Source organism: Vipera berus (assembly GCF_964194415.1).
Source record: "Vipera berus genome assembly, chromosome: Z".
NCBI classification, from domain to species: Eukaryota; Metazoa; Chordata; class Lepidosauria; order Squamata; family Viperidae; genus Vipera; species Vipera berus.
The window spans coordinates 47,082,972-47,101,781 of NC_138205.1; the positions used below are offsets into that span (position 1 = coordinate 47,082,972).

General features: G+C 40.2%; 1 protein-coding gene across 3 annotated transcripts in view; it reads right to left on the reverse strand.

Moving 5' to 3' along the window:
* The window catches only part of GPATCH8 (G-patch domain containing 8), a 121,525-nt gene that overhangs the window by 52,600 nt on the left and 50,115 nt on the right, over positions 1 to 18,810 (reverse strand). For 2 of the 3 annotated variants that reach the window (XM_081344312.1, XM_081344310.1), the window contains exon 2: positions 12,429 to 12,503. In XM_081344312.1, coding sequence (XP_081200438.1) covers positions 12,429 to 12,503 — 75 coding nt within the window. Of the gene's footprint in view, positions 1 to 12,428; positions 12,504 to 18,810 lie in introns of those variants that run through there. The other variant, XM_081344311.1, reaches the window with a different exon arrangement.

Genomic DNA, 18,810 nt, shown 5'->3' on the forward strand with positions numbered 1-18,810 from the left:
CAGAGTTCAGGAAGGATCATCATACTTTCTGATGGTGTGCTGGGCAACTTTTGTGCATAACAGGAAAAAAAGCAATGGGGAAAAATGAAGAAATTGACATTTAAAAAGCATTAAATCAATCTAGTTTATACAATCATATCCATCACCTAAAAAGCACCACTTGGTTTTTGTAAAAACAAAACAAAAAAAAAACTAACAATGTGTTTAGTTTACTTGTTTGTGTGTCAGACTTTGAAGAGACCACATTAAGTTGTTAAGTGTCAGACTTGCCCCACCACTAGAAACCAAAACACAATCAGAGCAAAATCCATGTTAGATTTGATTGGTTTTTTACAAATAAAAAAAACACCATACATACAAATATCTATATATGTAGTGTATGTATGTGTGTGTGTGTGTATATATATATGTGTGTGTGTGTGTGTGTGTGTGTACACACACACACATAAGCATATATATACATATATACAAGCACACACAGAGACAATCACGCACACACATATATATGTATATATATATATGTATATGTATATGTGTATGTATATATATATGTATGTGTGTGTATATATATATACACACACACACATTACACACATTACACACACATATATACACACATATATGAAAATTAAAACATGCAGCCATTATTAAACTGAAAGAATACAGCAAAGTTAGTAAAAATACAAAGTTCACATTTAAAATATTAACAAATTAGAAAGATATATAAATATATATAAATAAAATCAGCTCAAGCATAGACTGGATGATGCATTACACATGTAAACTAACATAAATACTGGTATGTTAGGATGAACAGGCCTAGCAACAGGTTAAAACAGCAAGAAACCATTAGTGCTTGTAGGGACAAAACACAACAAGCATAATGTCTCATCTTTTAAAAAGAAAATCAAAATGGACTGACATTAATAAGAGGTGAATGTAGTAATTCTGTGTCAGCTTACAGATAAAGTAAGAAGCTAGCATATACATAGCTAGGATTCCCAAGTCCAGTAATATTAACAGGAAGGAGAGAAATTACAGGGAACATATATGGTAATTAATTCTTCCCTAATGAATCTCCCTTAAATACTCTCCCTAAAATTATTTTCTTCATCTGGAATATAAACTGAAGAAATTAAATATAAATTAACTCCTCCCTTTCTTAACACTATCATGTATCTTCTTCCATAATCCTTTCCTCTTATTTCAGCAATGGATCTCAGCATTAAGCCTGATTTTAATGCTATTAGACAGAAGAGCTTTAAAAAAAGAACCATAACTCTATCAATCTATTTCTTCTACCTGGATTCAGTATTGTTTCATTTATTTATTTCAGGGATGAATCCTAATTTAAATCCAGCCCTTCAGGCAGCCTTGTAGAAATAGGTGGCCTCTATATCTGTTGGTCTATAACTTCTATCACTCACTAGACCAGAGACGGACAATATGAGGCTCTTATTATTAAGATGTATTTTCAGCCAATTGTTATCACTTTAATTGTATGTAAGAATATCCCTGAAATTTGGCCATCATCTGCACCTGTAATGCTGTTGTGACTCAGGGCCAGCCTGTGGGTCCGACAGCCGGGTCCGATGTATCGGAGGACTCAGATGAGGGGGAGAAGGGAGACGAACCGGCTGATGATGGTTTGGAGGCTTTGCAGAGTCCTCAGCCGGGGACCTCTTCTCAGCTGCGTGAGCCCGAGAGTGCGGAGGATGATGACCCACAGCTGGCCCTGTTCAAGGACGCCCGACGCAGGAGGCAGTCGAGCAGGGACAAACAAAGAAAGGCTATGGGACTCCTCGGGAGGAGGCACAGGGAGACCACGCCCTGAGCTCTCTATAAAAGGAGTGTTTGGGGAGGGGCTGGTTGCTGAAAGCAACTTTTCCGCTTGAGAAGACAAGCTCTAGTGTTTTTGTTAACTGCGTAATTAAATCTTGGCAGAAGCCTTTTAGCCTTGGACGCTCTCCAGTCTCTTCTTTTTGAATAGGGGTTTGCTAGAAGAGGGCTGGTTCAGAACAAATGCAGATATAAGATCCCCAGACTCTCAGATGACAAAGCTAATGAATTCCTTCTTAAAATCTCAAACAAATCTACCAGACATACTATAAAACAGCTGATTCAATAAGCGAAGTTTGATTCAACGGAGGGCAACTGTGTGTGTGTGTGTGTGTGTGTGTGTGTGTGTGTGTGTACACGCACGCAGGTGATAGTTGATACACATATACATAATTCCACGCATATCTACCTAGGTATCAATCCTACTAAAATCAGTGGAACTTATTTTTAAATAACTACATATAATAGTTTTTTTAGGACTACTGGAGGGTTGAAAATAATAGTGGGACCATATGTATGAAAAAATCAGAGGCTCATCAGCTTCTCCTTTTTCCCCAGGTTATCTATCTCCCCCTCCCCACCTTCAATGACATTTATTGTTTTTTGCTTCTGCTGTCCATGCTTAGTGTTTGCTTTACTGATTTCTAGCGGCTGAAAGAGAGATTGCCTCTTTGGTTGATATTTTCAGTTTAAAACTTTTCTAAATAATTTTAAATACTGACTTTTCTACATATAGAAAAATGCAGCCATTTTGGATAGTTATTAACTGAATAGTGTTAGTATCAGACTAATAAGTTCTGACAAAAAAACCTGTATTTCTACTTCCATTCTTGCAAAAAGAAACAGTTACTGCTCAGATGAGACATTGTGCTAAACATGTTGTGTTATGAGAAGGCACTAAAAAGTAACAGACAAATGAAGCCATTATGCTACTTCCAGAAGCAGTGCAGGTGGAGTGAAAGCATTTCCATACGAACCTGGCTTTAAAAACTGGGCTGTCAAAAGAACAGTTAAATGTAACACAAAGTAAGAAACTGTCCAACCAGCTAGTGGTAATTTGTTGTTTTTAATTTGTTCGTCTTGTTTTTATTCACTGCTTGCAAATAATGTTTTTAAAAAGAATGAAACGCATAAAATAAACACAAGACTAGCAGGGAATTTAACAGCATTGTGACTGACATTGTGAAAGAGGAGGAGCAGGGAGAGAAACAAACTTTAAAACTGAACATAGGGAAAGAGAATAAAACTGAGGGTGGTTATACACATTAGCACCACACTTGCCAAGCCACTCAAGAGACTGTACTCTTCAACACACAAAATCAAGTTTCTAGTCCATAAAAATCCTATGACTTATGGAGATGTGCAAAATTTTCAGATTTTACATTATTTTTCTGTGGATAAAACAGGCACTCAGATCAAAACATTTCTTTTTTAAAAAAAGTAATAGGTAAGGGTGCTTCACTAGGGTGCTTCAGCAAGTAACTTGTCTCCTATTAAATTCTGTTACACGTTTGAGGGAATATAGAGATATAAAGGCTTATGAATACAAAGTTCAATTAAATCAGCTCAAAAAAGATTTGTGTTCAATACGGTAAAATACTGTCACTATCACCTCCTGAGTGGCTCCAAAAGGGATACTGACTGTGCATCAAAGGATTTAAAAGCGGGAACAGCTAGGTGCTATAAAGGGTGCTTCCATGCAAAATAGGAGGGGAAAAAAAGCCCCAAACAAAATGACCCAATGAAGGCAAGAGAGAAAAAGCCCAAGAGTAGTGCTACATCAATCAGCATCTGCAGAAAGCACAATATTTAGAGTGCTTGGCAATATACAGGCTGCTGCTAAGTATCAAATTGGCAGCGCTATACAGATATCATTTTGGATCCAGGGAGTCCACAGATCAGTATAATAGATGTGCAATGGGATGAAAACTAAATCCCCCAAATTACCACAAGATTCTTCTTTTTGCATTCCACAAGGGGGCTTGAGAAATAATTTGGATCAGCATCATCTTGCCTACAATATTTGATTGTCATAAACGCTAATGTATGACACGAGTAGAGCAAGAAAGAAAAAAATATATGAAACTAAACTATCTCTTAATAAAATGTTAAAATAGCCTTGCTACTATGAAGCATATTAAATTGATTTGGATAAAAGGGGTGGGTGGGGAGACTGGATTGTTTGTTAAGTATTTTCTAAAACTGCTGCCCTTTCTCAATATAAATGGTTAAAACTGAAATCATTACAGGATAAGAGCTAACCTGTGGGGAAAATCTAATATCTAGTCAGGCTCTGCATAGCAGAGGATTAAAAAAAGAAAGTTTGAACCAAACAGTCCAATAGAACTGAAATTGGTAAAGTCTAAGAGGTATCAGACAAGGATTCAGCTTCAGTCTCACCCCTTAGTCTTTGTTAAAAGAGGATTTTACTAGGAAATCAGCCTGCCTCAAGTATAATACTTCATCTTAAGCAACTTTTAAACAAGTTACTTTGAGCCAAAAGTGGATGGTAGAATTACATAGTCGTATATTAAATAATCTTCATTTTACTTCTGTCACTCACAGAGATTAGAATATCACTTGTCCTATTTCCTGAATATTTTTGAGTGCTATCTATATTTGTAATAATCAATTTTTAAAAAGCATCAAAAGAATTAAACCCCACTGCATCAATTGACTAGAAGAATGGACACAACTGGCTGTTCAGTTTTTCTTTGCCTCACACAGCTACTAATGTTCTCTTAAACCTTCAGTTCTGGGAAATGAGAAACAGATTTCTGTTCAAAGGGGTAGATGGTAAATTTGTGTCCATATGGGTGGAATATTATTAGATCTATCAGCAGAATAGTACCCCTAGATTTAATCCTATCACATTTAACACTACAAAATAAGATAGGTTACCAAAAATAAGAAAAAAATATGAAGATAAGCTGAATTCTATAAAATCAGGTGCTAAAGAATGTTCCAACTTGGAGGGATTAATCCCATCCTTAAAATAAGTAGTTTTTTGGTTAAAGGGCTGATAATCTGAAATCTCTTCAAACCTGCAGATATAGTTACCTAGTTACCAACCTAATTTCCTTTCTCAATATTAAGCAATATATTCTCTCATAATAGTATCACAAAGGAAATGGACTTAAAACACAAGCTTACCTGTGTATAGCACAGTAGTGGAAAGTAAGTTACTTTTCCTATTTTCATTACTAAAGGATGAATACTAATTTCAACTGCATCATTCTTAAATCAATGCAGTGATCTGCAGACTCCCAAACCAATCTTTTTACAGCTACCATCCAGTTCTGTTCTGTAGCAATACAAATCAGGATCACATCAAACGATAATGCTGCAGAGCCACATATAAATTTAATTGTGTTCCCAAGCAAAGCCATTCCCCAAAGAATTTTCTAAAATTATCTGTGCTCCCCCTTGGATTTTACTGCCAGATCCAACTGATCTCAATAGTTTTCAACAAGTTAAACCCACTTTAGAAGACTTTACCTATTATTGTCCAGTGCTATGTAAAACCACTTTTTAGTTCCAGCTGAAAAAAAGGATTTTATTTACTAGGAAAATGTTTGCAACACAAATAAACATTACTGTATTACTACCTGAAAGCGAACAAATACTTTGTGAAATAAAATCTTAACTTTTGCACCAAATATAAACACATGAAATAAATATGTAATGTAGCACAATGTTCAGTACTTTCATTACTAGACAAAAAAAGGAACAAAAGAGTTGACAAAAACAAGTGTCATTCACTTAAAACCAACCCACAGTTGGTTCATCTAGCTTCCTGCAAGAACCATCCCTCTCTATGAGGTGGCTGCTGGCTCTGACATTCGCCTGCAAAAACAGTCAGAGCTGAAAAAATAAAGCCATTGAAATAGCAAGTCACAAGGCATTCTTCTAAACAATGGATTTAAATTATGGTGAACCTGTAAAAGTATTTTTCTCTTGTTAATGATGAAAGAATCTTAATTATTTTGTTACTACCTTAAAGTCAGTTGATTAAATAGTTTTGATCTTTTCAGTTCTCAATTCTATCCTCATATATTTATCTTAATTCCTCTCTGACGTTTTCTGAAATATTTCTGTAAAAAGGCAGAATTCACATTAAGCCCTAACTTTTGTTTACAAGCCACAGTGGGCTTTATTTGTATCAGAATAAAGCAACCTTTGTGCTTTATCACAGTGTATTACCGGTAGCATAGCTAAAAAGTCTTTTTTTTCAAGAAGCAATATAACAACAGTTACCTACTTTAATAATCAAAAGAAGTTTTGGTTGAGATCACACCAGTTTTAAATTTCTAAACATCAGAGACAGCCACTGAATTCCAAAAATCTAGTTCAAATTTTTTACATCAAATTTGAATAACCTATTTTTGAGATAAATTATGATGACTGAAAATTGACTCAAATCTGAGTTCTATAAATTCGTATTCAGTTTCCACTAAAATCAATGAAGTTTAAATAGGATCTGTAATAAATGTGTCCAATTCAAAAATTTAAATAACTTATTCTGGATCCCACCAATACAAAAGAACAAGAATTAATCATTTGCAGAAAGTTAAGAAAAGGATATAGCATTGAGCATTTTAGCAGTACTTGCAGATTCTAGAATCTTTACTCCTGAGAAAGAATGTAAACTCAAAACATGTTTTTAGACTTTTGGGAAGGTTGCTTTTTAAGAATATAGATTTAATTTTTTTATGCAGATCTGTGGATCAGAATCAAACATTTGGGCACTTGTGATCCTTTGAAAGTGGCAATGTATCTTGATGCACTGCAATAAAATAGCACTGGGGCTTTCCAATTATATTTCTTTTAGGATGGTCAGCAATATTATATATATATATATATATATATATATATATATATATATATATATATATATATATATATATATATATATATATATATATATATATATATATATATATATATATATATATATATATATATATATATATATATATATATATATATATATATATATATATATATATATATATATATATATATATATATAAAATGAGCATTATGATTATGGATCACAGAGGCATTTAGCTTGTAATAACATTTCCAATATGCCATACAATATTGCTCCAATACTAACTATTTCATGACATTTGCACAGAGGGAAACTGGCTTTGCATTTCAATTGATGTGTGTGCTTATGCATGCAAACAAAACTGAATTATTCAACAGAATCAAATGCAGCTGCATCACCACCATCCTTCCCACCCTCTCTGCAGCATTATTTCTTTGTCACCAATGATTATCATGCCTAATTCTAGCATCATGCCAGCACAATGAATAGATACTGAATGCAGTGTTTGTTGAACAGAATAACAGAAATAAGAAATGGGAAAGGAGGGGGGCAGAGAAAGGGGAGGGAAGGAAGAAAGGAAACCCTAGAAAAGAAATTAAAAATGCAGACCGTGCAAATACAAACCAGGTCATGGCTGCTTAGCTAATTTGGACCAACTGCTGTGAAAGAAAAAATGTCGAACACCCCAAGTTGTGTAAATTTCTGTGAACATCTCAACACGCACACAAATACACACACAAACATCGATCTATTAAACAGGAAAGCAGGTATATATATTTAATCTGTGTATATATATTTAATCTGTGTAGGTATGGATACAGATATATACACAGATTAAAAATATATAGAATATATGGCTTCTTAATACTATAGATTTTTAAGCATTCGTGAATTCAATGAAATTTAGAACAATTTTCAACTGAGTTGCCTTGACTTCACAGCTGAGGGCTATATGCATTAATGATCCAAAGAAGATATTACAAGAGAGTACACTACATTGTGAAATGGTAGGAACTGACTTAATACAGGGTAAGGAATAAATACTGTGGCTTGAAAAATTAATCAGAAAAGTTGAGGAAGGAAACCACTGCTAATAATGATGGGTAAGTTACCCTCCCATTCCAATATAAGTAGTCCTTGACTTACGATCACAGTTGAGACCAAAATGTCTGTTGCTAAGCGAGACAGCTATTAAGTGAATTGTGCCCCATTTAATGACCTTTCTTGCCACAGTTGTTAAGTGAATCACTGCAGTTGTTAAGTTAGTAGCACAGTTAAATGAATCTGTCTTCCCCATTGACTTTACTTGTCAGAAGGTTATGAACATGACCCTGGGACACTGCAATCCTCATAATTATGAAACAGTTGCCAAATGTGAACATGTGACCAAGGGGATGCTGCAGTAAAAAATGGCCATAACATTTTTTTCAAGTGTTGTAACTTCATAATGTCACTAAATGAACTGTTGTAAACTGAGGACTACCCATACTTGATTCAGACAAAGGTCCATTTGGCCTTGTTCTCTTCCCTATAGTTTTAGATTATCTACCTTTGAAATAATAAAAAAGAAACAAGGCAAAATAGTAGTATTCTTAGGGCTCCATTGATTCCAAGACTCCTAAGAAAGATTCCAGGATCTCATGGGATTGCCTTTATTACTTATTTCTTAGTTCTTTAATATAAAATTCCCTTACAGATTATGCTAAGAACTGGTCAGGCTATGTGTCTACCTGTAGTACAAAATTCCAAGGACAATTACAATTTGTCATGAGGAAGAGGAAGGTAATCAAGGTGGCCCTTGTTCACGGGTTGGCAACCCGCGGCTCAGGAGCCGCATGCGGCTCTTTGAGCCGTCTCCTGCGGCTCCCAGCCGCCCGGTGCGCGCGCACCTCTTTGAACGGGCAGTGGTGCGCGCGCACCTCTCCAAATGGAGAGTGGCACCGCCCGTTTGGAGAGGTGCGCGCGCACCTCCCCGAATGGGCGGAGGTGCGCGCGCACCTCTCCAAACCTTTGGAGAGGTGCGCGCGTACCTCCGCGCGAACGGGCAGAGGTGCCGCTCTTTGAGGAAGCTGTCGCGGCCCGTCTCCGAAGCTGCCGCTTTCGGCAGCTTTGCAGACGGGCCGCTACAGCTTCCTCAAAGAGCAGCGCCCCTGCCCATTCTGAGAGGTGCGCGCGCACCTCCCCAAACCTTTGGAGAGGTGTGCGCGTACCTCCACGCGAACGGGCAGAGATGCCGCTCTTTGAGGAAGCTGTAGCGGCCCGTCTCCGAAGCTGCCGAAAGCGGCAGCTTCGGAGACGGGCCGCTATAGCTTCCTCAAAGAGCAGCGCCCCTGCCCATTCTGAGAGGTGCATGCGCACCTCTCCGAACGACCGGAGGTGCGCGCGCACCTCCCCAAACCTTTGGTGAGGTATGCGCGTACCTCCGCGCGAACGGGCAGAGATGCCGCTCTTTGAGGAAGCTGTAGCGGCCCGTCTCCGAAGCTGCCGAAAAGCGGCAGCTTCGGAGACGGGCCGCTACAGCTTCCTCAAAGAGCAGCGCCCCTGCCCATTCTGAGAGGTGCGCGTGCACCTCTCCAAACGACCGGAGGTGCACGCGCACCTCCCCAAACCTTTGGAGAGGTGCGCGTGTACCTCCGCGCGAACGGGCAGAGATGCCGCTCTTTGAGGAAGCTGTAGCGGCCCGTCTCCGAAGCTGCCGAAAACGGCAGCTTCGGAGACGGGCCGCTACAGCTTCCTCAAAGAGCAGCGCCCCTGCCCATTCTGAGAGGTGCGCGTGCACCTCTCCGAACGACCGGAGGTGCGCGCGCACCTCCCCAAACCTTTGGAGAGGTGCGCGCGTGCCTCCGCGCGAACGGGCAGGGGCGCCGCTCTTTGAGGAAGCTGTAGCGGCCCGTCTGCAAAGCTGCCGAAAGCGGCAGCTTCGGAGACGGGCCGCTACAGCTTCCTCAAAGAGCAGCGCCCCTGCCCATTCTGAGAGGTGCGCGTGCACCTCTCCAAACGACCGGAGGTGCACGCGCACCTCCCCAAACCTTTGGAGAGGTGCGCGTGTACCTCCGCGCGAACGGGCAGAGATGCCGCTCTTTGAGGAAGCTGTAGCGGCCCGTCTCCGAAGCTGCCGAAAACGGCAGCTTCGGAGACGGGCCGCTACAGCTTCCTCAAAGAGCAGCGCCCCTGCCCATTCTGAGAGGTGCGCGTGCACCTCTCCGAACGACCGGAGGTGCGCGCGCACCTCCCCAAACCTTTGGAGAGGTGCGCGCGTGCCTCCGCGCGAACGGGCAGGGGCGCCGCTCTTTGAGGAAGCTGTAGCGGCCCGTCTGCAAAGCTGCCGAAAGCGGCAGCTTCGGAGACGGGCCGCTACAGCTTCCTCAAAGAGCGGCGCCTCTGCCCATTCGCGCGGAGGTACGCGCGTACCTCTCCAAAGGTTTGGGGAGGTGCGCGCGCACCTCCGGTCGTTCGGAGAGGTGCACGCGCACCTCTCAGAATGGGCAGGGGCGCTGCTCTTTGAGGAAGCTGTAGCGGCCCGTCTCCGAAGCTGCCGTTTTCGGCAGCTTCGGAGACGGGCCGCTACAGCTTCCTCAAAGAGCGGCATCTCTGCCCGTTCGCGCGGAGGTACACGCGCACCTCTCCAAAGGTTTGGGGAGGTGCGCGCGCACCTCCGGTCGTTTGGAGAGGTGCACGCGCACCTCTCAGAATGGGCAGGGGCGCTGCTCTTTGAGGAAGCTGTAGCGGCCCGTCTCCGAAGCTGCCGCTTTTCAGCAGCTTCGGAGACGGGCCGCTACAGCTTCCTCAAAGAGCGGCATCTCTGCCCGTTCGCGCGGAGGTACGCGCACACCTCTCCAAAGGTTTGGGGAGGTGCGCGCGCACCTCCGGTCGTTCGGAGAGGTGCGCGTGCACCTCTCAGAATGGGCAGGGGCGCTGCTCTTTGAGGAAGCTATAGCGGCCCGTCTCCGAAGCTGCCGCTTTCGGCAGCTTCGGAGACGGGCCGCTACAGCTTCCTCAAAGAGCGGCATCTCTGCCCGTTCGCGTGGAGGTACGCGCACACCTCTCCAAAGGTTTGGGGAGGTGCGCGCACACCTCTCAGAATGGGCAGGGGCGCTGCTCTTTGAGGAAGCTGTAGCGGCCCGTCTGCAAAGCTGCCGAAAGCGGCAGCTTCGGAGACGGGCCGCGACAGCTTCCTCAAAGAGCGGCACCTCTGCCCGTTCGCGCGGAGGTACGCGCGCACCTCTCGCGGCCCGTCTGCAAAGCTGCTGAAAGCGGCAGCTTTGCAGACGGGCCGTCGCCGTCGGGCAACCGGGAACCGGTTCCATCTCACTTTTTTAAAAAATGGCAACTGCGTGAGTCCGCGCATGCGCAAAAAAAACGTTTTGCACATGTGCAAAACTTTTTTTGCGCATGCGCGTGCATGGACACACGCACACGGCTCGCACTTTTTTTAATTTGTGATGGAACCGGTTCCCAGTGGCTCTTTTCCTTTTTTAGGTTGCCGACCCCTGCCCTTGTTCAACAATTATTTGTTTAGCAATTGTTTGAACTTATGACAGTACTGAAGTAGTGGTTATAACTATATTTATATCCTCATATTTATAGCCACTGGAGCTTTGTCCTCATCGTTGTCATGTGATCATGATTTCCTTGTCAACTTCTGACAAGCAGTCAATAGGAACAAATAGAATAGAATAGAATAGAATAGAATAGAATAGAATAGAATAGAATAGAATAGAATGGAATAGAATAGAATAGAATAACTTTATTGTCACTTTGAATGTACACTAATTGGCATACATTAAAATGAAATTTCATTGCATACAGCTCTCAAATGGGAAGCCAACAGGAAGTCACACATCACAGTGACATGTCATCATTCAATGATAGCAACCAGGACTGCCAGAACAGGCATGGCCATGTGACTTTTAAAAATTTATAACCGTGTTGCTTAACATCAGTTTCCAGTTCCAATTAGCATTGTTAAGCAAGTGCTACCTGTGAGCAGGAGGTTGGCAAATGCAAATCTGTTCTGAGACTAACAGGTGATGACAAGGTTAGGGTGCTTGGGGACTCCTAAGCTAAAAGATACTGCACATCCAAAAAACTAAAGGGATATTCTTTATTCCAGTTCTGAAAATATTGGAAGGAGGCAAGTTACTTAGTTTTTATTTTTAGAGCCTCATCCAAATCCTTTAAATTGCTGAATTTCAAATAGATATTTACGCATTAGAAACATTTTCAGAAGAAGAAAGCAATACATGATATGAGGAAAAATTCAAAAATGAAAGATACATAAAAGAAAGAACAAGTGGAGAAGCAAACAAGGCAGCGACTTCATCTTTCCTTCTCTGTAGCTTTTCTCTAGCAAATTCATAACAGATCTTTTAAAATATAAAAAACTATTGACAGTAATATTATTTTGTGATTGCCACTTATTTATGCTAATGTTGCTGGTTTTATTCTGTATTCTCCTCCCCTAGGGCCTAGGCCAAACTAAATATATAAGACTTCTCATTGTTCATTAATCTGGAAATTAAAGTAGTTATTTTGTTATCTGTTAGGCTTTTGATTTATTAATGTGATTTAAATACTTTTCAAAAGAACATTTAATGATCTATCTTATTTTAACATTAATGCAAGATAGGCAAATAAACTAGTATCTATCCCTTCTAATAAGAATGTGACTAATCAAGCTGCATTTAAGACAAAGAATATGTGAGCACTACCTGGCCTTGCCAGAGTCTTGAAAATAAAAAAAAATATGTCTTACCGATTCTATAGGCTTGTCTAATGACGCCTGCTCAATCTCCAGGTGGCCTTCTTCATACTGATCAAAGTGATTACCCTGCAAGAGAAGAATCATATATTTGTCCCTCATTGTGACATAAAACAATTTTGCCTGAGTTACTGTTAAAATGTTCACTAACAATTACTACCTATAGTTTCTCAGTCTACTTCATCTGCTAATTAAAATCTTTGTATTAGCTCAGCACTATCAGTTTACTATGTCTTAAAAGACAAAGAATACTAATCTAGTTTTCAGTATCTGTCATATAATACAACAACTGCATGACATATTTGACTAGACTTTAAATATCTTGAGATTACTTACAGACATACCAAGTCACCCAAATGTAGTTGTTGCTCCACAGAGCAACAGTTAACTGAATGTTAGATGAAGATGCATCACATTTCAAAGCAATTCAGTTCTCATATTTTTCTGCAAATCTTATATAAAGCAAACTCATTAAGCAGTTATTAAAATAAGTTTTATAAATATCACAATAACATAGTATGGCTATAAGTATCTGTGCTGCCACAAATAAATTTCCACGAAAGACAAATATAGCTTAGAATAGTTGTAGTTTTTGAATTTTGCCATATTTCTTTAGCCTCAAATATTTTTATTTGCCTTTGAGTCTGTTTATTAATATTCACAAATTTGAAAAATTAGTTATTAAAGAAATTCCAAAAGAATTAAAGTCCACAATTTTTGTTTCTATTTCTCTATAGTGAACTCTATTAAATCTGCTGAGATTGCTGGCCAAAAACAGAAGCCAGAATCACAATTTTATTTTACACTTATGTAAAATAAAGAGATTTTCAGCTGCTTTTTTCCTCTGAGGTTACATTTTTATTGTTGTCCATGCCTACTAAATCTAGCACCGCTTTAAGAATTATTATAAAAGTAACAACTGTACTTAATAGTAATATTTGCAGAACTGAGACTGCTGAAAATTTGCCCAAATGCAGGCTTTCTCTATAGAGAACACACTGTCTTTGCCTTGGGTACAAGGGATGTTCTATCTGGATGTTCAGATAGAATTCCGATTCATTGCATCTACAGTTAGCTAACTGGGGGGGGGGGGAATTTCAATTAAAATTTTGCTATAAAATTTAAAATCCTAAATAGTTTATATTCTGATGAACCTACCCAATTAACTAGATTAGCTCCTAATGCTTTCACCTCCTCCTCCTCCACCAGCAGCTCATCTATTTTAAGCCAGAGGTGCTAACCTGATCAGCTACAGGCAATGGAATACATTCTTTAAGGAAATACATTTGGTTTCCCACTCACCCAAGATACTGTAAGCTGTCAAAACCTCACAATCCTTCATTAAGACTGATTTCTACAATATTATCTTTTCCATTTCTCTTGCTTTTAATTATCTTGGTATTATTTCTAAATTTTATCATTTGTATTTTTAATGATCATAGTGTAAAATATGGAGATAATCTTGAAGAAGGAATGCAATTAATATTAAAGAAACAACAGCACACTCCTGGGAAAGACAAAGGGATAAGAAACTCAAAATAATCGAACATTTTTGATATAAGAGGGCGCAGAGAAATACTCTGTCAGGCTTTCAATTTTCTATTAATATATCCTACTAGACAACCCATATTCTCTTGGATTATTGTATCAGACGTACAGTATTTCCTTACCTAAACAAGAGGAACACAGCAATCAAGGGCAGACAAAAAAGAAATGGGATCAGAAGAGACTTCTGATTTTGGCTGTTTCCTTGGAAGTATCTGGCAGGGAGCATTAGAAACCAACCAACCAACCAACCAACCAAACCAACCTTCCTTCCCTTCTGCCTTCCCCACCCTACCAATTAGTCATATAAGAAGCTGCTGCTGGGTAAGTGAGGGGGATTGCAAGATAAGGAAACTATCACAAAATTGTTTACAGCTACAGCCAATAGCACTGAAGCATTACTTCCCCTCAGGAGTCATGGATCTGAATTTTGGACACATTTTGTAAATTAGCCCATTTAAGGTACCTTGGTTCAAAAATTGTTGCCTTACAATGCACCATTTCACCCAGAAAGTGATAACAATGAGAATTTTAGAACTATATAGATAGGGACGTGGTGGCTCAGTGGGTTAGGACGCTGAGCTTGTCGATCAGAAGGTCGTCAGTTTGGCGGGTCAAATCCCGAGTGCCGCGTAACAGAGTGAGCGCCTGTTACTCGTCCCAGCTTCTGCCCACCTAGCAGTTCGAAAGCACGTAAAAAATGCAAGTAGAAAAATAGGGACCACTATGGTGGGAAGGTAACAGCGCTCCGTGTGCCTTTGGCGTCTAGTCATGCCGGCCACATGACCACGGAGACGTCCTCGGACAAGCGCTGGCTCTTTGGCTTTGAAACGGAGATGAGCACCGGCCCCTAGAGTCGGAAACGACTAGCACGCATGTGCGGGGGAACCTTTACCTTTACCTTAGATAAGGAGTCCAAAGACTATCAAATTCCTTGAGTAAAAATCAGGTGTGTGTGTATGTGTGTGGGGGCGTGTGCGCACACACACACACACACAGAGAGAGAATAAATAATTATATCATTTGTTTTGGAAAAACGTATCTTCCATTATTGCATAATAATTGCATATTGTTTAAGTTCTATATAAATTTAATCATGTGACCTTTAATTTGCTCAGTCTACATTGTGTTTCAGCAACAATATATGTATATACTCTAAATGTTTTGTAGCATGGGTTATCAATATTTGAAATTCAATCGAACTGAATTTGAGGTTTTCACCTTGTCTTTATCATTTCTTCTAGATTATTGCTCATTTGGAGATAATAAAACCACAATGCCACTGCTGAAATTCTAAGAAAAAAGTTTTTAATGATTCCATTTTTGTTGTTAATGATTAAATCTAGTAGACAATAGATTTTCTTTCCATTAATTGATTTTAAAATATTTCTTCATGAAAATATACATTTAACATTGGACAGAAAAAATAAGTCCATACTATAATTTTTATAGAAATTTCGTATTTATGTAGGCCTCTCCCGAGTTCTGCTTCTTCAAAAATGAAATGCAGTTTATATCGTGCTAAAATCCAGTCTATGTTCCAGATCAAATAGATGACCTGACAATACATTTCCAGATTTGGCATATCCTGTTCTGCTTTCTTTTATATCTTGTAAAGTCTTGAATTTAATTCTTAATTGTTTAATATCTGTTGCTACATCCAGCCTAGGGAATATCATTTTTCCCAAGGTCAGGTGGCTCTGACTTTGAATGACTTCTAGAAGGGTCTGAAGATCTGGCTTGCTATGTGTCTTGGACATCACAGAGAGGAGTTGTGAAGCCCAGAAATGTCTGATGTTACACATAACAAGCATGACTTAAACTTCTCCCCAGTTATACCTACCCATTCCATTAGGCCCGGAAAGAGAGAGATCTTGTGGTTCCAACTAGCTAGAGAGTGTCATTGGGTGGAACCTAGGAAGAAACATTTTCTGCCACAACTCCCAGCATGAGAGAAGCATCATTCCCCCATATTACCTTCTAAAAGGCCCTTAAAACATGGGTTAATCAACTAGTGTCAAGTTTCTGATGGAATGAGGTTTTCAAAGGACTCTGAGGCATTGTTTACCTTAAAAGTCTTTTATTAGCCCTATAACATTGGCAATCCTTGCTAGAAGCTGGAGTCTGAATTCCCCTCCCCCTTAGCACAATATGTTAAGTTCAATTCTCCTCCTTTTCATTGCTGTCATAAATCACATTCTCCAATTAATTTGAAGGGTCAGTTTTCTCTTCTGTTAGACAACCCACCAAATTCTTATCTTCTCTTATTTCATAACTGCCTGGCCACATTCTTCCTCCTCCCTCCCAGCAATAACTAATTCTAGCTTTAAGAGTAACACACAAGTTTACCATATGAAATAGCTGCTTCTTCATCTTTTGTCAAAGCAAGAACATTCGATGTTAGCAGCGTTGACAACTAGCTTGGGGATCATGCGATAGATGGAAGCTGTTAGATGGATGTAATGTAATGGTATGACAATTAATGGAATGTACTCTGAAAGTTGCCTGCCATTTTGCTTTTTAAAAAAATCTTTTTATACATTCTTGATTATTACTATGTACACTGCCCAGAGGTACTATATGAAATGAGTGGCAATACAAATGTGATTAAATAAATAAAAACAAATGTTGCCTAAAATGTCACAGCATTTTCAGCTACTGCAAATTTTCGAATCTGTGATTCAGTGAATAATGCTAAGAAATCTAATATACCAATCTACATTTTGTATTTAGGCTTTTTCCCTAGTAACTTAAATTATTTTTAAAAACTCCTAATTAGAATCCTTTTCAATCACAATATGATTCTATTTAGAATTAAAGTTTTAAATTTGATTTGTCTAATTTTATTTGGGTTCATATTTCAGAAACAAGTTAAGACACAAATATCAGTTCCAACATAAATGGAACAATGATGGGAGTATTACTAAGCATAAATACTGTAAGAATCTCTAATGCACGGCTTTTCAACCAGTGGTACGGGTACCACCTGTGGTACATTGGCACCTTGCAGGTGGTACACGACCATCCTAGAAAAGTGGTAGCGGGGGAGGGGAATGACCTGAACCGGTGGCAGCACCACACAAGCCTGAGCAAGAGATGGTTGGAGCTGCAGGGCTGTCAGGACTCAGCGGAAGTGCCAGGATCAGCGCTACTTCGGGACTGTCAGGGCTCAGTGGAAGCGCCAGGATCAGCGCCAGGCTCCAGTTGGAGCTAGGTGCTGATCCTGGTGCTTCTGAGCCCAGAAGAAGCACCAATCAGCTGGAATGTTGCAGCATCTCCAGGGTCTTGTGATTTACATTCAGATGGTTGGCAACGGATTCATATTTATGACGGACACAGTGTCCCAGGGTCATGTGAAGTGACCAAAATCTGCTGCAACCACCCAGCAGACGGGGGGAATAAAAACCGAACATCCCCCCACCTCACCCCCACTGCCAATACTCAACAGAAATGCTCACAACAGTGAAAACCTCGGACAGGAGGAAGAGCACCGCCAGGCAGGCAGGCAGGTGGTCTTGCTCGGCTGTGACTTGGGGGGCACTTTTTTCAGTGCCATTGTAAGTTTGAACAATCACTAAGCGAATTGTTGTATGTCGAGGACTACCTGTACTTCATCACTTTTTCCCTTATTTTTGGGTCATCAAGTTTTTGACAACTTGATAGGTGACTGGTGGTACTCGGATGTTGCCATATCCTAAAAGTGGTACAATGGGTGAAAAGGTTGAAAAGCCCTGCCCTAATGCACTATAGTTAGAAACAAATTCAATTCTGTTTGAGGCCAGCCCTTGCATATGAATGAATGAATGAATGAACCTTTATTGTCAAAGTACAACCATGTATATATATCGACATTGGCTGAGCCTCCCTTCGTGCCCACACCCCCAACTTACAGTGACACAAACCCTCCATCTTATTATACCATGTGAGCTAATTGCACAACACCAGCCTCGCAAGTCAATCGTGCATAAAGTTTATAAAATTATATCCCGTTCAAAAGCCTAACAGCCCATGGATAAAAGCTGTTCTTCAGCCTGTTGGTACGGCTGGCTATACTCCTATATCTCTTACCCGATGGTAGGAGAGTAAAGAGATACCGTCCAGGATGTGAGTCATCCCTGAGAATTTTCCTCACTCTTCCAAGGCAGCGAGCCCTGGCGATGTCATCCAGTGGTGTCAGGGGACAGCCCACAATGTCTTGTGCTGTGCTCACCACCCTCTGTAATGCTATCCTATCCTGTCAGACCACCATACCAAACCACAATACAGTACAATACGATGCTCTCTATAGTAGACTGGTAAAAGAGGGTCATTAGCTGTTGTTCTACCCTGTTCTTCTGCAAGACTTTGATAAAGTGAAGTCTCTGTTGGGCCTTTCTGACCACCTGGGTTGTATTAACTTTCCAGGTAAGATCTTTGCAGAGGTAGACTCCCAGAAATTTAAAGGAGGAAACTCTCTCCACACAGTCCTCCCTGATGTAAAGTGGGTAGGTTCCTCCTTTTTCCTCCAGAGGTCTAGCACATTCTCTTTCGTCTTGCCGATGTTCAGGTGCAAGTTGTTGTTACACCATATGGATAGATTTTGTACCTCCGCCCTTTTAATTATTGCTTAAAATCGTAACATTTTCCGTTATGATTTAGATTCTGGGATTCTCCTTTATTTTTCTAATCTCTCAGGCGTGTCAGAGTGCTAGAGGTTCTCTGACAGTAAAATTTTCATGGTGGAAAGCAAACATATCTGAGCTTTGTGGCAGGTGTCAGCTTTTTGGAAGATTTGGAATCTTTTCAGAAAAAGAAAGGGTAAGCTTTTGACCTGGAAATAATGCAGAGCATT